Source organism: Lygodium microphyllum, chromosome 28, assembly GCF_053477565.2.
Source record: "Lygodium microphyllum isolate KBCC chromosome 28, Lygodium_microphyllum_v1.1.10, whole genome shotgun sequence".
In the NCBI taxonomy this organism is placed as follows: domain Eukaryota; kingdom Viridiplantae; phylum Streptophyta; class Polypodiopsida; order Schizaeales; family Lygodiaceae; genus Lygodium; species Lygodium microphyllum.
Window position 1 is genome coordinate 42,008,119 of NC_141162.1, and position 24,146 is coordinate 42,032,264.

The 24,146-nt window shown below is 41.5% G+C and overlaps 1 protein-coding gene across 3 annotated transcripts in view; it reads left to right on the forward strand.

Moving 5' to 3' along the window:
- Positions 1–18,493, forward strand: part of LOC148011397 (uncharacterized) — a 138,947-nt gene extending 120,454 nt beyond the window's left edge. For 2 of the 3 annotated variants that reach the window (XM_087670527.1, XM_087670528.1), the window contains exons 11-14: positions 6,394–6,484; positions 17,572–17,633; positions 17,810–17,847; positions 17,930–18,493. In XM_087670527.1, the coding sequence (XP_087526653.1) occupies positions 6,394–6,484; positions 17,572–17,633; positions 17,810–17,847; positions 17,930–18,107 (369 nt within the window). In that variant the 3' untranslated portion in view covers positions 18,108–18,493. The remainder of the gene's footprint in view (positions 1–6,393; positions 6,485–17,571; positions 17,634–17,809; positions 17,848–17,929) is intronic. The other variant, XM_087670529.1, reaches the window with a different exon arrangement.
- The last annotated feature ends 5,653 nt before the right edge of the window (positions 18,494–24,146 follow it).

A 24,146-nucleotide genomic window follows, 5' to 3' on the forward strand; every position in this document is an offset into this window, starting at 1 on the left:
CAGCAGATGTATACAGGGGCAGAAGTTGCATGCAGGCTGCGTGCAGGCAAAAGTTGTGAACAGCCGCCCAGGCAAGGGCTGGATGCCCCACAGGGGGTGAGCACGGTAGCAGTTCACCATCTCCTGTTCTTCTCTCTCTCTCTCTCTCTCTCTCTCTCTCACATGTGCGCAGAGCAGCACAAGAAAGATAGGGGTATATGTATGTACGTATGTACGTATGTATGTATGTATGTGTGCGCATGCACTTGCGCGCGCACACACACAAACACACATAGAGAAAGAGAGAGGATAACATCTAAAGATATTGAATATAGGATGAAATCGGGGGAAGATATAATTGCTTGTTTGGAGAAGGTTTTGGCCTCCTTAGTCCAGTGCTTGACTCTCCTGATTAGAGATTCCTTGGTCTTTCTCTCATGGAGCTACAATGGAATCGAGAGGGCTATTACACACAGAGTCAAAGATCTCAACCATATATCACTTGCTTCTTCAGGCCTACCAGTGCACCATGCCCTCCTCCTCCTATAGCATCCACTTATTCAATGGGCTCATAGTACAAAGAGCCTAATATATGAGGGCAGCTAGGAAACCTAGACTACTTGGAGGCAAGCCAACATGAATCCATGAGGCACAGGTTGATCAAACCTTGACAAGAGATTATAAGAAGGCGAAAGAGACATGGCAGAAGCTACTGAAACCAGCCTTCCTCCTCGGAGAGGGTGGTAAGTGGAGATAAAGTTGACTTTTGACCATTATCAAAGAAGATTAGTGCATGCCAATATCTTATTTTGCCCCACGCTTTGCATAACTCAGTAGCATCATCATTGGATTGATCCGTAACAATGTCAGACTCCGAACCAATGGATGTTTTGGGCTTCTTTCCTTTGGGATCTTGTTGATTTTTTGATTTTCTAGCTTGTTGCCTATTGGGATAGTCCTTAGCCATGTGACCCTCTTGTTCACAAATAAAGCATTTACTTTCAGGCTTTAATTCCCTATGTCGTGCAACTGTTTTCTAGCCTTTCTGTTTTGATATCTTTTCAGCCTGATTTTCAGATCTGCCCCTTTTCTTAGGCCTTGAAATTTTATTATTCGGTTTCCCGTTTGTAATCTGGAAACTTGAATCTTTTCCATACAATAATGTATTAGTTGTAGTAGCTTTTTCTATGAGTTGAGACATGCTAGATATGGTGGATTTGATGCAAAAATCTCTGATTCTTTTAGGCAACCCATATATATACTTTTCCACTTGCTCATGAAGAGGGAGTAGACAATAAGGAGTCACTAGTAGCATGGCATTGCAGAACTTATTATACTATCTCAGATTCTTGCTTTGTGTTGCATCAAGCTTATTCCAGGCTATCATAATGTCCACCTCAAATGAACTAGTCAATTAATTTGAAGCAAACATTTGCTTAAATTGTACCCATACTGTGGTGCTCTACCTTGCATTAAGAGTGTGGATCATCCTTCAATGCATCCTTTCGAATCTTTTGATGAGATTGCCTCCCGAATAGGCTGCATTAAACTATAGAACAAAAGTCAAAGCTTTTAGCCTATTTTGTGCACCGCTGAAGGCCTCAAACTTTACCCCTTTTCCACTCTCATCATAGTCCTTTGCTACCCCTTTGGGAGTCCAATTATCATATATTGGCTGTTGTAAAAAGTGTGCATTTGTTGTATTTACATGATGACCAGTACCATAAGAAGCATTTGCATGATTAACACTCATTGCTTGAGACTGTAAGTACGAGGGGGCATAGATGCATTACCATACTTGCCACTTTGTGTCCCAGGCTTCATGCCAATGCTACACAATACATGAGGTTGTGCATACTACTGACCACACTTGGATACATTGGGCTTTGCACACCATGCATCTGTTGCTACATACCGTAAGGAGTTATGACATACATTCTTGTATGTAGTCCTTGACTCACCATAGCATTAAAAATAGTGTCTCTACGAAAGTATCCTAGGTGCCCTATGCTTGCATGCATGCCTGGCTGTCCAAAACCCATTGGATTGGCACTAGCAAGAAGGCTTGGCATTTGTGTATCCAAACCCACTAGTACAATTGCTTTTACTCATCGCCAATCTTTAGTGCATCTTTAGGCTGTGATGTCTGACCTTTGGGAGCTTCTTGCAGCCCAAATGCCTTTGAAGATGACATATTCTTCATGCCGTTGCTGTCATTTTTGCGAGAATTCAAAAATTTCTCAAACTATGGAGCTTTGGCTAATTGCAGAAGGATGTCAATTCTGGCCTCAATTGAGCCTTAAAGTGATCATCATATTCTTCACCTCCTTGCTGGTCATTAGAATCATGTAACCTAGGACCTGCTTCTTGGTCAACAGCTGCGGGAAATGGTCTGACAAAGCATATTGCTGCAACACTTTGATGTCGAGTATCTTGGGAAGAAAATCATCATTTTGCATGATATACATACGATCCAGTCGCGACCATGTTGTCGCATACTGGGCCAAATGAAAAGTAAACCCTGTAGAAGACGGGTGTAGCCAGGACCAGAGATCTTGCTTAAGAACAGCAAGAGCCAACTCATGCCACATACGACTTTCGGGCGCGTCCATTACCGAATGCTCCGATGTGGACTGGGAAGAATCCACACACATATTAAAATCCCCCATGAAGAAGCCGCGTCTGCCAAGTGACAAGGAGGTCTGCAAAGTTTGCCAAAGCTCCCGACGAGATGACGAATCATTCGGAGCATAGAGGCCAAGTAACCATAAGATTTCCCCTTCGAATAAAATTTCAATCACCAAAAAGCGGCCATGAACATCATTTTTAATAAGCATAGGCTGATATTTGGCATGTACAATCATGAGCACTCCCGAATAATGCATGGCCTGTGTCCCTGCATAGAACAGTCGAAAGCCATTGCAATCCACTACTTTTCCGGCTTCACCGTGGCTCTTGTGCTCAACAGCGCACAGGATATCCCACTGATTTTCATGCAATACTGACCACATGGCATGTTGCTTGTGGCGAGAACAAATTCCTCGCACATTCCACGTGGCGATTTTCATGTGTAGTTAAAACCAAATCAGGTACGAGGCACAGCTTGCCTCGATTTGACTTTGTCAGCAAGAATGTCCAGGACTCCCTCGTCCAAGAAATCCGCCAACACAGCAAAAGAGTTCTGAGGACCAGATTTGGAAGTAAATGGCATATCTGCTGGCTTGGGGTTGAGTCGGGGGTAATGACGGTCCCACGGGGTAATGACATTACCTCTGGTATCAAATGCCAGCTTAGCAGGGGGACCCTACCTCTGGTATCAAATGCCAGCTTAGCAGGGGGACCCTTTGGACGATCCGAATACATTTTCCTGGCGGGCTGATGACGGGGGACAGAGGAAACCATAACAGGAGCAGCGCGCTCGGAAGACAACATTTCCTTCCTGCGCATATATGTACGCGTGGAATCTTGTGAGGGAGTAGGCACAGTATTTTCCATGCCAGCAACCACCCTGTTGCCTTTTTTTGCACGTACTTCCACCCAATCAGTGGCGCGGGAATCCAGACCCGAAACCTGTTGTTTACCTTTGGCCAGAACTTGGTGTTGTTGGATAGCATCCAGCGATGGGGCATCACACACCATATCTTCCGTGGGCGGCGCAGCATGGCCAACATCGGAGGTGTGTTGCTGCTGTGGGCATTCAGCCATAAAATGCCCCAACTGTCCACAGGAAAAGCAATGCCCTGCAAAATTTCCCCATTTCAATCGAAAGTGCAACGGATGCATGCCCGAGCAGTTGAGGCGCAACCAAGCAGGCCTTTTTCTTGCAGTGTCCCATAGCATACACAAGCGGTTGCGATTCACTGCCCGGAGACTGGGAGGGACGAGAACAGTGCCCACCGCGGCCATAGCATCCTTCAACAGTGGCCAATAAACAGCCGGGCAATTTTCCACTTCAACCCACACAGGGCATTCACGTTGCAGCAGACGCTGAATCTGCCAACAACCACATTTTCTCTTTGCTGGCCGTGTTGTAAGCCTGTTCTAAGACTAGGCATTGCATTTTTCCCTTCATTATGTGCATTTTCAGGAGATGCATCATCAGTATCTGATCCCATCTCACTATAAGAAGACATTCTTGCTGCTGTCAATGCTCTGCTGAACACAATTTCAGCACTAGAGCAAAGATTTTGACTTTCAAGCAGGTGTCTTGGGCCCACCAAGTCAGTGTCTTGGATAGTCCAATTATCCTAGCAGCCCCAAAAGTGCCAAAAGTGAAAAACAATCATCACTTGTGGTTGCAGAGAGTCCATAAATTTGGGTTTGCCAAAAAACCCAATCTCATGGATGCCTCAACAACCTAAGGCAAAACTTGGGATAGAAGAGACCCTATTTGTGTCTTGCCACCAGGCAAGAGAAACAAGTATGTTGTAATCCTCATTTGTACTACCAAAACAGAAAGAATCATTGGAAATGCTGCGACTTGAAAAAGTAGTAGTAAGAGAGAGTCCACTCACCAACATCCTCGAAACAAGGAATTTGCATTTGAAGGGGGTTTTATTAAGCTAACTCACCATCATTGTCTACATCCACCAAGCTTTGCCTCTGTGGAGGAACATCCTCCCCCCTTTGTGTGTGTGTGTGTGTGTGTGTGTGTGTGAAGACAGCCAATCTGGCATCTTTTCTAAAATTCTATGTAATTAGATTAGTTACCTCTACAAGCATTTGTTCCTCCTTGTGTTGCTTGATAATCTCTGTGTCTTTTACGTGCTCTGATGGATAAGTGTTTATAGGGTGTAAGATCACCTTGCTTTGATCAAGACATTGTGAAATAAGTAAATTGTTGTAGATTGCACCCTTGTTTCTATGAGATTGTTGTGTTCATCATTGTGACTTTTCATTCTTTGAACTGTTCAGGATAGATTCTCCTTTCCCATTTGATGATTATGTTTCATAGAATAAAGCCCTTTAATGTATAATTTTCACTTTCATAAATGTCATAGACCCGTTTTCCACACATCCACCCTTGGCCTCTCAGAAGCCACATGGAGGTAGGTTCCTTGAATATTTATGCCCTGAAGATGTCACTTATAGCTGACTGTCAATATGAGTACAACACTAAAAAATCTAGTACTAATTAAACTAGAAAATCAGTTAGTACAGTAGCAAGTATTACTATCTTATGAGATTAAAGCCACTTGCATTAAGTATGAAATTGCATCCACATAAGTAACAATTTGGTTCCCTTGCCTTATGGAAAAAGGTGTGCTTGTCATCAACACTATTGAAGCTATCATAACATTTGCACCAACATCATTTAGGCAGGCTTTTGTGATTACATTACCTTTGTTGTTTTGTTTTGTTACCCCTTTCAGTTTTGATTTTGGGGGGAGGGGGCGAAGGGGGAAAAAGGGATCCATTAGTTGCCATGGGGCATTGGACCTTCAAAATAGAAGGGGTGAAAGAGAGATGAAGGGCTGCATGAAGATAGGAAACCAGGCATCAAAGGAAGTCCAAACCAGCCAGCCACTAAAATCACTTAGAGAGGAGAGAGGAGCTACACGTCAGCTGTAGAGGCTGCTTACTTCTCATAAGTTGGGAACATACAGGAAGGTTGGTGGCTTTATTAGAGGGATATCTTGTGTGGTAATTGTAATCACATGGTTACCATTGGGCATTCTGAGAAAGGATGGGCTCTGGTGAAAGGGAGTGCGAAGGGTGCAAGCAACATCTAAGGTGAAGGGTAATTCTTAAGAAACAGTTGCATTCTGAGATGAGGAAACACAAAGATAATACACTACTGTCATTGCTTGGGAGGTTGTGGGCAATCCTTAACTAAGGCTTGGGTGTGCTTTCAGGTTGGAAAGTGGTGTTACTAGGACATGAGATTTCTGTTGTTGTGCATGAGTGGCTAGCACCCTCCCTATTTGGTCCTTCTCAATGTGTAGAAATCTCAAGGTGCATAGAGGGATGCATTTCACCAGGTATGTGTATTTTTCATGGCTCAAGGTAGGGCATAGAGGATATTTTACAAATATCATAGATAAGATAAATTTTGATATGTTGGTAAGTAGAGTCTATTGGTATTGAGCACCTGAGCTGAACCTTTGTTACACAGGTTTGAGGTGCAAGGTGAGTGGCTAAAGCAGCTTCGGTATCTCTTTACATGCAAAACTATAGTCTTGGTGAAACATCTGTTGTGGTTGATCATGGCTGTTCAGTATTGCTGAAAAGCTGACTGGTTGCTAAGGCGTAAAATTGTTGTTTTGTATTTGTCATATATTGCTTGAATGCTCTCTAACTTTTTAAGGTTTTATGTGCAATGCACCTTAGTATGAGATTGTTTTCCCTTATGCTATTTTCTTCAACATGCTGGTTTAGGAATGTTTCAGTACATGTGTTGCCTCTGGGATGCAGGAAACCATGAGAGGCAATCTTGCTGAGACACGTGTACTATACATGCGAATAAAGGAAACTGGTGAAGATGATCGTCTTGTTAGAGCATGTCGTATCCTTGCTGTACTAAGTTACATAGAAGTCTCATGTTCGTTTGTAATAACATTGAGACAATGCTTTTTCTTACAGTCTTGGGTCTTATAAGAATCAAAATACCTGAAAACGACACATTTTGTGATCAGGCATACATGTAAAGTGAGGATTGTGTATGCTAGACTTGAGAGGAAGGATATTGGGAATCTTTTTAGGCTCATCTTCAACTTGCAGTTTTTTAATTTAAGTGCCTGACAGCTTGGGCCCTACATGCTACTAGCTTAACAAACCTGCACCTCTTAGTTTAGAGAATAAATTAATGGCTCAGTTACGAATATGTAGCCTTGATTTCTCCTGCCTGTGACAGTATGGGCATCAAAGTCATATGTAGCCCCACATACCCCAACACACTGCTCATGCCTGTCTCTCTCTCCTGCCCCCCTTTCTCTCCACAAATTTCTGGAGCTATGGAAATAATGGTTTATCTATGACACTCTACTAATGGAAGAAGTAAACGTGGGGAGCGCAGGTGGTGAGTTTTCTTTCTTACCTGATTCTCATGTGAGAAGGTTGATGCTGGTTGTAGCCTCATGATTGCTTGGTTGTCTGCACGTAATCTCCTCTCATTTTCAATCCTAGGTGCGCAGGAAGGCAGCCTGAGGAGTTGTAGCTCCAAGGCTTTGACCAAATTTCAGAACTGAAGCATTTGTTTCAGAACAGTGGATTAGAGGCAGGTTTCAGAACTGAAGGATTTGTTTTTCTGCTGCCTGCAAGCCAGATTGGTTGATGCAGCAGATTCATGTGCCAGCCCTCAGGAGGGCAGTCAAGCCAAGGCCATGCCCCCATTGGCCAGCCAGACCAGCCAGAGCACCTTAAGGGTGGTTAGGCCTGGGCACTGCACATCACAGGTGGCCAAACAAGGTTGGCAGCTACTTTTGTTAGGGCAATCAGTTTTTTTTTTTTGGTCCTCTCTCTCTCTCTCTCTCTCTCTCTCTCTTTCTCTCTTGGGGGGGGGGGGGCAGGGGAGGGGGATGCTTTTCAGGGCGAACAGCTTAAGGTGGTGCCTTTTGGCAGCCCCTTTGAAGGGTCATTAAGCCTTGGGTGGTGTGGTTGCCGTAGGATGCCCTCTAAGGGTGTTTAAGCCTATTTCCACCTGTGTTGGGTCATGGGAGATGGACCAGAAGTGGGCCCTTTTGGGACAGCCCTTACTGGGCCTTGAGGCCCTGGACAGTCCCAATGGGCAGCCCCTAAAGGGACAGGGCCTGGACATGCTTGAAGGGGCAGGCAACAAAGAGGCAGCCTTGTGAGTGTCTACACAAGGAGAGAGTCAGTGATGGCCACTCACCTTGGGCGGTGCCCTGTTACCAGTCTGTGGGCCTGAAGCAGCCCCCCCGCTCAAGCTGCCCTCTTGCTAAGGAGGCATTGACCTTACGTTGACCTGGAGATCTGATGATCTAATGATCTTACAATGCGATTACTATGCGTGCTGACTGATGACTGCTGAAGACGACTGCCTGCCGCTTCATGACATTTGACTCCTGTCACACAACTGAATGCCATTCCTGCCATGTTATCTTTCACACCTGACATACTTGCCTGCACACCACCTCTGCATGCCATCATTCCCATTCTTGCCTGCCACAGCATCATTTCCCCCCTTTTCCCTTTACTTGTCTGCCTGCCTTTCCTACCTTACCCAGCCATGACATCCTGTGCCATCAATAGCTTCTACTCCCTGCATGCTAGCAGCATTGTTCCATGCGATGGGCTCTACCCTTTCCTTGTCAGTTCTTCCCTCCTCACAATGGACACCACAAGACGAGCACTGCACAGAAAATTCAGGAATGCAAAAACCTGCACAGCAGCTAGAAGGAGAAAACTTGATTTGTGAGATAGTAGCCAGGTCACTCCTCTACCTTTGGGGACTCTAGTGCAGGCCCCCATAGCTCCCACAGATGATATTATCCCACAGATCAAGTTTGATCGTGACATGGAGCGTGACATTAGAGAGAGAGTGGTGGCCTTGAAGGTGTTATCTTTGGTGTGCCGATTGGTTGGTGATACACCTCCATTAGATGCACCAAAAGACATGATACATACAGCTTGAATAGGCACCCTTGCGAGTGTTACAAAAGTAAATCTGTTAGGGCATGGGTGCTTTAGGGCCATCTTTAGTTGGTGGGAGCAATTTTCAGTGGCACTTTCCACTAGCCTACTAGATGCTTGGATTTTGATAGATGGATTGAGGGTAAGGAGTATTCCATGCTCAAGGATGGCACAACTATCAGAGTCCATTGTCCTAGCCTCCATAGGTACTTCTTGCCCTAGATAGCCTAGGCTGGCAGAGCTTTTGGGCGTGTGATCTAGTGGGATGGGACCTTTGTAGATGCCATGGTGTAGTGGCACCCTCAATTAGTTAGGGTTTTGGTCCCTATTTTTGCATTGGACTCCCTTCCTGGAGCCATTAGGATTCCATTATTGCATGGAGGGTTCATGCTCTAGATTGTATACTACACTAGCCTCCTAGGCTAGTGCTTTGTCTACAAGATGTGGGCCATCTTGCAATAAGTTGCCTCACGATGCAATAGAGATGAACTACCAAGCTTCAACAGGACTCCTTTTAGGATGAAGGGGGAGGGCTCGTGCCTTGTAAGAGGAGCGAGAGGGAGCGGTAGAGGAGACGAGCTAGTAGACAGAGGAGAAGACAAAGACATAGAGGAGGAGGGAGACAGGGACATGAGTAGTAGTTTGAGAGATGATGGGGAGGAATTAGGGATCCTAGGCTTGCTGCATATAGGGATTTGATTGCCCCACCCTAGGTGGCATAAGACTATGCCTTAGCCTCCCTCTTTGAGGCTAGAGGTAAGAGAGGGGCAGCCTGCTTAGTTGCCTGTAGTGTCATCAGCATCCCTAGTATCTAGAGCAACAACGATGTTGCTCCACATGGGATTGAGTAGCAAGCTCATGTAAAACACCCCCTCCCCTGTAAGAGCTTTGTAGCTATACCATAGCGTTGCTACCAAAAACATCTATGTAGAGAGTACTAGTGACTCAAAGCCCTACTTAGTTTCCAATCTACACGTGATTCCCTATACCCAGTGGTGAATCCTTACATGTGTAGTGTCACGAGGGGATAGACTTGGAATGTGCCTATGTTGTACCGTTTCGTTCATTGAATAATACAAGAGTATACCTTGCTCTCACATATTGTGTTACCTTTTTGTGCCATGTTAAGTGGGTGATTAAATGTATGTGCATTACACTTGGTATTAGAACAACTCTTACTCGGAGTTAAGGAGTGCTTACGGAAGCAGGAGAGAAGATGCAGTGCCTCAAAATCTCATCGTGACGATCCACGTCACATCGCTCCACATTGCGTCAATCCCCATTGCAATGACCCAAGGCGCGATATCCCATCATTGGCACGACGACCTTGATATGAGTTTCAATGTGAAGATGTGATGCAACTTCCCCGCAACACAACGATCACTCGAAGGCGAAACCCCCTAGCAACACATCACTGGAAGCCAAGGCACAACTTTCCACAACAACATGGAGGACAACACAAAGAATGTATCCATCCCACTAGTGGTTAAAGAGAGGAATAAGAGTTGAGGTCAAGAATGGAGAGAAGCTTAGGAAGAGAAAGCAACTGGATTAGAGAGGCAGTTAGAGGGCATGTTAGGCTTGTTAGGCTCAATTTGGAAGAACATGCAAATGAAGGAAGAAGAGGAGGCAACGAGAAGAAAGTTTGAAGAAGAGCAAGGATAGATGGAGTAGCTGAAGCAACAATAGGAGGAGAAGAGACACAAAATATAAGAGGAAATAAATAGATTGGTAGATAGGTTAGCTATGGAGGAAGCATCTGGGAGGTCTCAAGTCACGAAGAAGGACAAAGAGAAGGAATGTAAAGTAGGAGACAAGAAGTGGGATAAGAAGAAAGACAATAACAAAGCAACAGGGATGGAGAGGAGAGTGAAAGTTTAAAAGATGACTCTGGCAAGTTCATGATGCCTCAACCCACCAAGTATAAGAAAAAGAGAGACGGTTGATTTTGAAGAAATGGATTGCAAAGGTAGATATATACTTGAAGTATGCTAGGATCATTGAAGAGAGGAAGGGAGAACTCACAGCCATCTATTTGGACAAGGATGCTGCTAGTTGGTACGTGTTGGAGCAAAAGCAAGGACGCACCATCTTCTCATGGAAGAGACTGCAAGAGGAGTTCAAGGATTACTCATCCCGAAGATAGAAAAATTCAAAGTCAGAGAGGAGTGGAGAACCCTCAAGCAAGCATAAAGGAATATGGAGAAATATGTTAGCAAGTGTGGGCAATTAATGCTGTAACTTTCAAACATTGACATAGATTCAAAATTGTATGGATTCCTATTCGGCATGCAAGAGTGGGCCAATAGAGATGTAGAGAGATACGAACCACCTAGTTTGGCAGAGGCCACGAGGATTGTTGAAAGATTAGTAGATTTAGAAGGAAGGAGGACCGCCCAAGGGAGTCAAGCTAGATTCAACACCAAGCTCACCACTAACTCTTGGAACCCAAGAGCCAACCCCTCAAGAGGCCCCATCTTGGAGATTAGAAGTTAGATCTCAGGAGTAACCCCAGTCACTTTACAGTCCGCCTTAGTACCAAGGGGAACATTTGGAAGGTGAGGAAGTAACCACTATAGATAAATTCTAAGCACATCTTACGGGTCAGCAAGACCAAATACATCATGGTGAAGATCCCAAGCCTCAACCATAGGAGTTAGATGTTTTATGTGCAGGGAACCATGCTACTAGAATAGATGTCCCGTGGAAGACATAGCCTCAACAAGTGGATCTAGAGTAACAATCATAAGCACTTATGGAGGAGAGGAGCCATAACCCCCGCACATCTAGGAGATCCCCAATGGAAGTAAGGAGAGCCTAGATCCCCCAAAAGTGGGAACAATTTGTGTATGTCTCCAATGCATGGCAGCATGAGTAGCAGCAATGCACCACCTATACTTGAAGGGAAGAGTTAGTGAAAGGGATCAAGCAATCATGGTGGATACAAGAGCAACTTAGAATTTTATCACAACAGAGTGTGTAGCAAAACATGGGTTAAAATAGTCTAAGGCCCTAGAAGGATTAATAGTAACTTTCGTACAAGGAGAGGGAAAGGAAGTGAAGCAAGTACTTGTAGTACAAGTGAAAGCTGGGAAGTGGAAGGGAGGGCTCAATTTTCTAGTGGTACCTATGGATGACTTTGAAGTCATTTTGGGTGTGGAGTTCTATGACAAGTATGTGATTGCAGTGTTCAGCAAGGTACTCAATGAGATGTTGCTAGATATGTAAGGAGGTGTATGAGTGCCATGAGAAAGGATGCATCTCCTTGTCAGGACACCAATCAAAGTGCAGATGAAGGAGAATAAACTGGGAGTCTCTTGCCAAGCTGCAAAGTCAAAACCTAGTTAACTAGGAGCTCTAGTTCAATCAATGCCATAGCCAGTCATAAATATTAGGCCTAGCATCATGCTTACAGTACCAAACAGGTGGAGAAGTCAGTAAGTAGGGAGATATTGTGTACTTATGCATGATCCGCCAATTTGTGGAGAAGGTGGTACCCAGTGGCCCCAAACTACAAGTTGGTAAGAAAGAACTAAAAGAAATTCTTAAGTAGTATGCAAATGTGATGCCCATAGAACTACCCAAAGGCTTACCTCCCCAAAAGAGATGTAGACAACAAGATGGAGTTAGTCCTAGGGGCAATCTCATGCGCTAGGGCCCTATACAGAATGAACCACATTGAACTGATTGTGTTGAAGAAACAATTGCATGAATTGGAAGAGCAAGGATTTATCCGGCTAGGCAAGTCTCCATTTGGTGACTCAGTGCTATTTGTCAAGAAGAATCAGACTATGACATTGGATCAAAAGACGAGCTGGAAGCTGAAGGAGAGGAGTTTGTAGGAGAGGATGAGCAGAAAATACATGAACAAGGGCACAATGAGCCTATTGGGCCTAGTAGGTGTAGTAATGGGGCTGTACAGCCTACTCAAAGTCGCTCAGAAGAGCAAGTCAGAGAGCTCCCATGTGTCATTTTTATGAGAGTCCAGTTTTGATTGCATAGTTGCTATCCAACGTTCATTCCGCAAAACATCATGTAAAGAGACATCTTCGTCATTGCATGCAATAGCATGAGTGCCTATGCAACCGAGTTACCTTGTGCATGGTGAGTGGTTGCTCTAATTCTATCAGGAAGTGGAACGGACGATTTGTTGTCTAGCAATGTATCCAACAGACATCTAGAGACTTCATAATCAGCAATACCTTGATCAATACTGCCTGTTCAGCATGCGTTTGTTGCTGATTTTGTCACTGTAAACTCTCCATAGGTTGCTGAAATTGACCTAAATTAGGTGCACTTTGCTGAAATAATGGCAATAAACTATCAAACATGTCCATAAGCCCCACATTGGGCTGATTTTTTGCAGTCCATGAAGGGTTGGGTAGTGACTAACATGTTCAGTGAATACCACATCTCTACTAACAAATATCTTGTTGATGGAGGGTTGGTACAAGTAGTACCCTTTACTTTTTGCACTGTAACCAATAAAAATACATCTGATAGCCTTGTCTTGTAGTTTATATCTTCATGGTTGTGACACCAAAGCATATGCCAAACAACCAAAGATAGTGGTTTCTAGCCGTTCCAAGTGTCGTAAGGCATCCATGCAGCCAATGCTTTAATGAGGCTGTGATTTGACACATACACTACACACATAATAGCATCAAGCCAAAACTTTGGGGGCAGCTTATTGTGTGACAACATACAACATGCCATTTCCATCAAAGTGCGATTTTTTATTCCAGCCACCTCATTTTGTTGATGTGTGTAAGGCATAGTGCACTAATGTATAATGCCCCTTTCATCCAAAAAGGAGTTGAACTCCTGTTACATGTATTCTCCCTTGGGGTCAGTATGTAGGGTAATCAATTTGCATCCACTACCATTTTCAACCAAGGCCAAGAAGGTTCTAAAGCATGCATACACTTTTGATTTGTGCCTCAAAGCATATGCCCAACAAAGATGAGTCATGTCATCGATGAAGGTAACAAAGTACCAGTATCCTTCGATGGATTTGACACACATGGATCCACAAACATCACTATGCACAAGCTGTAATTTTTTATCAACATGCATAGATCCACCTTTGGAAAACAAAGCATGATGCATTTTGCCAAGTACGCAACTTTCATATACATTTTAAGTAGATGCTTTTAACAGAGGGAGATCAAGCACCGTATTTTTACTTTTTAGGTGAGGCAAACTACCATAATTAAGATGACCAAACTAAGCATGCCATAACTTAGTGTAATCCACGCCATCAACGTGTAATGTATCCTTTAATAATCTCCTCTCATATAAATCAAGTTGATAGAGTCCATTGTACAATGCATCAATGACAATGAGGGCATCTTGATCACTATAGTCATAGACACTGCATCGATCCATGTGGAATATAACCACAAAACTGGCACACGCAATGGATGAAATTGGAAGCAAATTTTTCGTTATGCCTCGTACATACAAGACATTTTCAAGCATATGATAGTTTTTCCTTCCATTGTAATAATGGCAATTTGACCAATGCCTTGGATTGCATACAAAGCATTGTTTGCACATACAATGGATTCCCCCTTGTGTACATTTGCATATGATACAAACAAGCTGCAAAAGGACGTTTTGTGCTTAGAGCCTTTTCTGGCAGGACACCGTGTGCTGCAATTTTCAACTACTCAAACACCATATTCATGTGAACAAGGATTATACGAACCCCAAAGCTACTTGGCAACAAGAACATGCTTCATCATGTATGCTCACGTGGGATAATTAGTAGCATTCAATTTGTTAGAGTCCCCAAACATATTGAGCAAATCATTTTGCCCTGCCATTGCTTGCTCCAAATTTTTGTTTTTTGTGACTAGTTGCTATCCAAAGTGCAAATGCAGGGGCAGCATAAAAATAAAGCAAAAAAAAGGCCAAAAACTTACAAATTTTCACAAAAATGATGATGGCAATGAAGAATTTGCAATTGAAACGGCTTCGACGTGTGCGAATGTTGATGTACAAAGTGTAATTATCCTCAGTGTCGATGAATTTGGGGAAATTTCATAAAAAGCCCCAAATTGAGTTGTTGAAATCTTGTGAAATTTGAGCTTGAATGTTAAAAGCCCCAAATTTTTGGCATGTAATGGGGCAATTTTTGAGCACCAAATGGAACATTCCCAAAAATATGGTGGGACCAGGGATTTTTGGTCAGAAGCCCCAAAAATTTTGAAAATTTTTGGGGGGAAATTGATGGCTGTTGCAAAATCCCTAAAATTTTGTGCTTGGATGGGGGTCGTGTTCGAACAGGTCAGTGGAGAGGAAGTAAATGATGATTAAGATGTTAAATTGATTAAAAAATATGTCGGGAAATCTCATGGATGGAGAATCAGCACGTAAAAATTTAATCGGCACATTGCGGGGGCAGCTGCGCAGCGTGACAAAAAATGTGCCTATTTGTGTTGAATGGAGCTGCCACATCAGTGTAAAGCTGTCAGGCCTGCTGGGGGTAGTGGGAATCACTCTTAGGGGCAGGTGAATGAGGTGTGCGTAGCATCAGGTGTAGTGTCTGTGGTCGACACAGACAGATGTCTTGAAACTTGCATGCTTCTTGTCTGATGGGACTATTGGGCAGTGTGATAGGGCAAGGACCTGACTGCTTTGAGATGTGAGCTGTCAACATGCAGGCTGAGAGTACAGGAACTATCGGGACAAGGGAGGGCGGATTGTTCGAGTTAATGTAGGTTTAGGAGACGGGTGGCTGGAACAGCAATCAGTATAGAAGCCGAGCATGAGGCTCAATGGCAACAATGGGCGGCAACGGTTGAGAAGAGGTATGCTCTAATACCACTATTACTTTAGGGTTCAAAAAGACGCGCACACACACCTGCACAGAGTGAACAAGTGAACAGCAAGAGAGGAGTGCTAGAATGTCACATCCACTATGTGAGAATGATGTAAAACTACAATCCCTAAGGTACTAAGTACGACACCTACCACTGACAAGCGTTCACACGGATCACACCAAAACTTAGGAGGAACACGATAAGTGTAATAGTTGTACATTGCTTTGAGTGCACAAAAGCCTTGCTACAATCAAATTGCAGAAGCCCCAAAAGCATATCTTTGCTCTTTGAGACAACTACAAGCTCGCCTACTTAAGAAAGATGGGGATATCCCAAAATCTCACTGAAACCAAATTACAACAACTCGTTCTTGCCCTCAAGTCAACTACATGCTCACCCCTTAAGAAAGTTGGTGATGTCCTAGCAATAGAACCATCAAATTGCCAAGATGTGAAGCCCACTCTATTGCGTATCTCAATGTGCTAGGCTCAGGAGCATCATGATGATGTGGTGAAGATGCTAAGCGGGAGAGAGTGTCGTACTCCTGGTAGATCCTAAAACGCAACAATGGCAGTCTCTAGATGCCAGACAGCAGCAAAAGCAGTAGTGTGGTGCTGCGGATCAGTGTTGGACAGGCAGAGGAGAGAGAAAACTGCAATTCAGCAGGTCACCAGTTGTAGACAATGTAGCTGATCAGCAAACACAGCAGAAATCGATGTAGACTATGTGATGGAGGCTGGAAACCGGTGCCTAATGGATGTAGACAGCAACTGGCAACTTCAGCTGAGATGTCCTCCGAGAATGGGGTGTGGGCAGTGAAGCTAGAGGACTTGAAACCTGTAAAAACGAGATCGGGCTGAATGGAGGGAAGCATACTTATTTATAGAAAGTTTTGGGACCTTGTAGTGTGCAATGTTATAAAACTCTCTCTCAAACCGTGTGCCATTTTAGGGTTTTCATTAATTAAGCATTTTTTGGGCTGTTTAAGTGGCTAATTCAACTTGTAATGCTTGTGTTAGCTCAACATGGTCTCCTCTTCGTGAGGAGTAAGGAAAGGATTACAGCTATTGGCAGGTGAGTTTCCCATCCTTTCTGAGGAGTAAGGAAAGGATTATAGCTAGTTTCATCCATCTGTTTTGCAGGTGAATTTCCACCCCATTATTGCAATTACAGTATCCTAGTAACTAATGACCATAATCCTTCTTCAGTTATGACTTCCGGGTAGGAAAATGATGACAATGCTCAAATAGTAGAGAAGTGGCCAGTGTTGTGCGCTTCCTACGCTGAAGACAAGGAACACCACTCAGTCACACAACACCAATGAGTACGAGGTAGAGAAAGGCCTAGCTAAAGAAAAAGGCTGGGTACAAGAGCAACATCCGGGATTCATAGTATGGAGGGTTGAATGAAGTCATATGGGAAATTCTAAGGAATAAGCTAAAAGAGGAAGTTTGAGAACGGTTGAAGACTGGCTGGAGTAGTTCTGATTTTTAACAGGTATGGACAGAGTAAATGGGCCACTCTTACCTCCATCTTCTCTGTGGCCGTCACACAATACTTATGCTTTCGTGCCCTATATGTCTCAAATCATTCTTGAAGTTGATCCTTGGCATTGCACCTTCCACTTGAATGCATGCCAACTTCATTATGCAAATTTTTTCTGTCTAGATCAGCACACCTTACACTGCATTACACTTTAGGTGCTTCAAATCGTGGGTGGTAAAACATTTCTGATTGAATGGTTCACAAACATTGCAGTTCCTTGCAGAGGAATCCTCTGCTGAAGGGCATGGGAACTTTCCTCTTCTGGGCTCCTCTTAAGTTCCAGGTCCAGATTGCAAAATCCAGATCTGGTTTCAGACTCTCCACGATTTAGTTCTATAAAGGATACTAGCAGAGTCTTTGTCAGACATACCTGGAACATATAAAGGGTACTAATTTATAGGTAAGGGAATAGTACTTATAAATTGGCACTAAAAAAGGAATCTGCTGGAACATATAAAGGGAATCTGCTGCTCCTCCATGATTTAGCAGTATAAAGGGTACTATTCCCTACTCCGTTTTTTGACTACGTTTTTTGACAAATACCTGGAACAGATTGCTTCTGAAATGTTTGCTTTGAGATGATGCTGAAGCCTTGCATTCTGTACACACTTTGCCTTGACATGCATAGATGCTATACTTGATGCATACACTGAGGCAGGTCTTGTGCCAGACCCGGACAGGGCTTTGAAGGTACAATTTCATTATCTGAAATGGTTTGTTGTGGCTGACATAGGACTTCGTTTGGAATCCCTTGTTTCAAAGTACAAAAGATTAATCAATCATGGCAAGTTTGCAACAATCAAAGAGGTGGTTTGGGCAATATTAACCTGCTATCCTCTTTGACTTGATTTCTGTGTTATGTGTAGTTGCATGCGACGCTGATGAATGCTGCTCATGCAAGGAGGTAAGCTATCTCAAGAAAAAATGTCTGCTGTTTCAGGTTATGAGGAACTGGTAGCTTGTTTAACCATGTTTTTGTCATGCAGGAAAGATCTGACTTTCGATGCAAGAAACATTTTGTTGAAGCATAGACTTGATGATTGGGGGGAGCATGAAGTCAAGGAAATCCAATTATCACAGCGATTCTTATATGATGAAAATCGCTATTATCACTGTTGTGCTTCCATACCTGTCCCTTCTGGTGTTTCTCTAGACACACACTGAAGTGCTGCAAGTCCACACAGGTCTTTAGAAAGGACTGTTTGAAAGATTCACAGGTTTGCAAAGTATGTAAGTGTAGAATGCAGGGCAGAAGAGTTGTGATTTCTGGGGTCTTCAATGACACTGATTTGTGCCTACAGAAGTCAAACACCAAATGCCCTGGCATCATTTGTTAAAGAGGCTTTCAATCCTTAGATACTTGAAAGTTGGTACTTCTGAGGTAATCAGCACTGGTGGTTCTCATACGAATAATGAGACTTAGACCCTTTTTTTTGGGGGTGGGGGTGGTGTGTTAGTTAAAGACTGATATGGCTTTGCTTTAGCCATGATGCTTACACGTGCAGCCTATGGTCACTGTTACAATCAGTTGGAAAGGAATTTCTTGTTCATCTTATTCTTCAAATGGAGAGTATCACTTGAAAAACTAGCCTCTTATATAAAAATTTTGCCCTTGTGCACAATATCTACCAATCTGTTCGCACTAGTGGTGCAAGTGTAGAAATCTCTGAAAGCATCCAATGAGAAAAAAAGGGTGCATTCTCTCATCAGACTAAAGTTTCACATATGCGAGGTTATTCAATTTTTAATCTTAGGCATCTTTTTCTCAGCATTATGAGGCTGATAGATGTCATGAGGGGTTGGGAAAGGGCCACCTTTTAGTTCACAAATGAAAGTGTAGACAAGGAGTAACACCTCTTTTCTTTTTCATTGTGGATCCACTGGTTAAGGTAGAAAATTATGAGAAATGTAGCCAATAATGGGTGGTTGTATGGATTGGCTATTTGCATTGTGATTGGGTCACCTTACACTGGCGAGTACAAGCCCTCAAAAGATACCTCCAATAAGGAACTACCCTTGGATCATTTGATTTCCTTGAATTATTTTCTTCAATGTGTTGGCTCATTTTGATTTGCAATGCTTTGCACTTGGGATAGTTGAATCTTTGCTATGCATTGTTGCTTGAAATTTTAGCAAGATAGTAGGTGTGACTTCAGGAGCAAGAGAAACAAAAGAAGCAGGAGGAGAAGTGGAAGTAGAAGCATCACAAGGAGAAGCAAGGGGAGGAGCCAAGGACCATTGGGAGAGTAGCAAGAGCAAGAGCAAGAGGAAGAGGAAGAGGAAGAGGAAGAGGAAGAGGAGAAGGTGCATGAGCAAGAACAAAAGTAGCAAGAGGAGGAGAAGATAGAGGAGGATTACAAGAAGGAGAAGCTAATAGAGGAGTAAAATGAGTACCAAAAGCAAGAGGGAGAAATAGAAGGAAAACATAAAGAAGCATAAGAAGTTGGAGGAGGTGGAGAAGATGGTATGTCTCATCGTGGGAAAAAAAATAAGCAAGAAAGTAGTCATATGTATGTGCAAACCATTGAAAAGATCTAACATAGGGTTACTATGGAAGCATCTTAGCACATTTCGCATCCTTGGAAGTGAAGCTCTTTCAAAATAATATACGTGATCCCTAGCATCTAGAGGGTTAAGCTACCTAGCTCTACACAACTTTGTGGCACCCAGTATTATTGCCCAACATGATGCCAACGTTTGCATAGTTAAGCTAGAGACCCATGCACCTTTGGTGAGGGAAGGGTGTAATATGTTGAATGGGATAAAATGTCTTGTAGAGAAAGCAATGGTAGCATTGTCCAATCTCATAATAAGCAAGGCATGCTTCTATTGCTTCCTTCTCTTCACCTCTTATCTAACATTTCTAACATGTTCTATCTTTGTGCCTCTTTACTTCCTTGAAGCTATTTACATTTTACCAAAGGCACACTATATGTTAAATGACATGTATGATTGTGTATTGGTCTAACCATGATGTCATCATTGCTTAATACTTAGGCTTTTTGTACTCTATGATGACTTTGCCACCTTGATAAACTACCTATTTGCCCTACTTTCTAGTTGCCTTCATCTTGACATTTGCACCTTGTTGTGCTTAGAGTTGTGTTGGTGTAAATTTAACTATGATTCATATTTTGGTTTCCTTTAGTACTTTACCTTTATTTTCTATGTTTTCAAATTTCAAAATTGTTTGATCCTTTCCTAGATTAATAAGTTTCCATGGTAGCAATTATTTGAAATCTTATTATTCTAATATTAGCCTTAGTTTGGTCTCTAGCTCATGTCTTTGAACATCCTTGGCTCTCTTTCTCAACTAGTTCCTCTATGTTATTTTGCATCCCACCCCTCAAGGAGGCATTCTATATGCATAGGATTCAATCTTTAATTATTAGAGCTTCATTAGCTACTAAAATGTGCATGGAGGTCTTTATTTTGATTATCTTATGGACTCCAAAAATTGTTTTCTTGGCTTTATACTTAATAATCTTATTGGTTGTATCCACATAAGAAAGGGTGAAAATATAGATAATATGATTAATCACTTTGCAATGAACATTAGAGTAAATGTGGAATACATAGACATTTCAATGCAAATGGAAGACGAGAGAATATATTAAATATCTTAGGATACATTAAAAATTTTGAGCTCCTTTACATTTTGGAAAGATCCACCCTTAGGTAGCAAGGAGAAAGAAAAATCACTAGGAAGGTAAAAGAGGAAAACCTACGTGGGAGAGAGACTAGAAGATAGAGGGATATATCCTATGAAAACAATGAGTTTTTTTTTTTTTTTTTGGATTTCCTTATTTCTTTCTCTTTACAAGACAACCCTTTTCACATGGCAGAGATGTAAGCAGAAATATCCTTGATGTTGTGCATACAGATATTTGGGGACCTACACAAAATGTATCTCTTGGAGGCAGTTCATAGTTTGTCACATTCATTGATGATTGTTCTAGAAAGCGATGGGTATATTTTATGAAGGAAAAGAGTAAAGTGTTTGAGCACTTTAGAACTTTCAAGGCTACAATTGAAAGAGAAACAGGCTTGAAAGTAAAGTGCTTGAGGTCAGATATTTAAAAAAAAAAAGATGTGGATGGAGGGGAAACTGTAATGTTTAGCTCATGTTCACCTCCTTATCAATGCCATTGCATTGCCTAGCTCTTGATTAGTTTTCCAATACAATAATAGGTGCACTATTGATCGCCATCAACCATGTGGCTCGGGATAGATTCACATATGGATGCCTTATTTAGCCTTTCCATGTTGACCGAAGGACCCATCAGTATCATCCTCCATAGATACTACATGTAAGTGAGGGATGAAGGTGGAAGTATAACCATAATTTCTTGAAAACAAGAATGATGTGTTATTCTATTAAATAGACGTTGCATTTTATCTTATTGAATTGTAAAGGAGTTACAAAGTAGAATGTCAAAAGACCTAGCTTGGGAAGCCAATTATCTTTGAAGTATGACATGGAGGTTTCTTGAGCCTCATAATTTATTAAGAAATTTTACTCTAGCTTGGATACCTCCTCCATCCTTCTTACCTCAGTGGATAAGCCTCAACAATGTATGTTCATGATATGTCCCAACTCCTTGAGCATATCAACTCTTATTTAGATTTGAAACTTTCTTTATCAAATGCTTTTATCAACATCTTCTTACATACCATATGCACAAATATATTGGGAGACCAAAGATTTTCCTAGAGCATGCGTGCATGTATGCATGCGTGTTTTTCATTGGGCTACTTTTTAAGTTGGTGAGGTGAGTTTAGAATATAAAATTGTACCTACCAATGTGTAAAAATTTTGATAGGAAAGTAAAACTTTTAAAGGTTGTTCAAACAAAAAAATATATAGAAAAGGGAAGCACACTAATCTATGATTTGTATAGAAAAAATTAAACAAAATAACTGTAGTAAAAATGTATTTAGAGTAAGTGAAAGAGAAAGAACCTATCCTACTTGAGGAAAAGATTGAACAATGTCATAGAGAGTACAACAACATGCTAGGTGTTAAGCATATGTAGACAATAAAAATGGGTAACTTCTTGCAAAAGGTTGAGAGTATCATAATGTACATCCACTAAGGTTTAAAATCTTATAGAAATAGAATACATGAAAAATATTGTATTATAAAATTTGTAAAATCATATAAATAACATATGTTCCAAAGAATTATGCTTTTTGATAAAATAGAGAAGGGAAGAGATTGAGAGACTCTTCATGTTGCTATTGGTATGGTTCCACTCTAGATATGATTTAATATGGTTACTTATTATCCATGGCTTAAGTCGTGTGAACTTGGAGCTACCTCTATTTCAAATGTGAAATGGATTTTAGCATCAACCTATGATGGATAGAATAGAATATTGTAACTTTGTATGGCTTTAACGTAAAAATGTTCCTCTATTTCAAATATGAATTAGTATTTAGCTTCAACCTATGATGGATAGAATATAATGTTCTTTGTATGACTTTGACGAAAAATGTACAAAGTGATTGGATCATATGTTATGCTTGCTATATCAATGTTTTAATTTTGTTTTGTGAATATAAATTATTTTCATATGGGTCCAAACTTCCAAGTACAATGCCTAATTGCATGTCCATTTGATGCTTCACCTTTGATATGGACCATAAAGGTTGATCCTAGCCACCACTCTTACGTATGCATACATACCATGGGAACATGTTTGACTCCATCACTGGTGAGAGAAAGATCTCAACTACCCTTACGAATTTCAAGAGTCAATTTAGCAATTTAATTTTTTTAATTAATGTGTTTTAAATTTATTTTCATCGATATATGTTAGTCATTAAGTAAACTAATTTCATATTTTTACCTTTTAGTTATTGGTAGACCTATGGTCCCAAAGACATGAGCGACAAGTCCGTAGTATCTCGATAACCCCTTCATCCTAAATGTTCCAATGTAAGAAGTGGCAAGCACTTTGTGTGTTGTAGATGTTATTTCTACATTTATAGGCTATATTTATAGCCCACAATTGCATGCATCAACTACATTGAGCATAAACACATAGACTTGGATGGGCATATTTATCATGGTGAGGGGCTATTGGATTCAAGGTTGACCATCGCACCTTGGTTGTCAAATGATTTAAGGACATGGGTAGCCAAAGTTCTCCATAAAGGGTTCACACCTCAACAAGTGTTTGATAAGTGCATATCATCTATGGAGAGTTGGGTAATATCAAACCCTGTGCAAAATCTTGGGAGGAATGCTTTTATGACCATGAGGGTTATACTTAATATAGCTTCCAAGTTGGATTTCATCACATATCAAATTGACAAGAATGACACTACTAGTATCCATAATTAGGTTTTGGAAAATGGAGATCAAACTTTTAGAATCTTCATCTCAACCCTTCATTTTGGGCATCCAAATGGAGTGGCAATTACAAATTCTTAACAAGTATGGAAACAATAACATCTTAGAAATGGATGCAACCTTCGGAACTAATGTATACAAGGTATAGTTGTTTCCTTTGCACCTTGATAAGGTAACTACTTTGTATTGCTTGATCCCCATGCTTTTAGTATTTTTGTCTCATAAATAGATAGGACTACATTTACTAATATACTTGATCAATGTAATTTTTGTCTCATAAATAGATAGGACTACATTTACTAATATACTAATATACTTAATCATGTAGTTCACTCTATACTCCATTCTAGTATTTACATGCCCATTGAAACGGAGTACCCATTCCTTAGATAATCACTACTTGTGTGGATTCTTCTTGCGCAAAAGCTTGGCTAACTGGCTTTAGGATTTGCATTCTAGATTTCAATCATTCCTGGGAGGAAAATTTAGGATGATAAATAATGCACAAGTGAAAATTAATACACTGCATTAAGCTCCTCTCTCATTTTCTTATATTTCTATACATACTTCCATGGATCACAAATGATATAATTGTTAATTGCTCTTCTAAAACATGGCTAAAAAATAATGCCACTTTCTCCTTCACATGCTCATAGTTGGTGATATTGTTTCACATTGTTGTTGCATATCCCTGCTCTTGATAGCTCCTCTCATTAATCTACCTTAGGACAATTCACTACCACTGCATTTTACCCCAATCAAGCATTTCATGTAGACAATACATATTGCCTACTCACATATGAATAGTAGATGGTGGGGATCTACAATAGATTAAAAACCCTAAG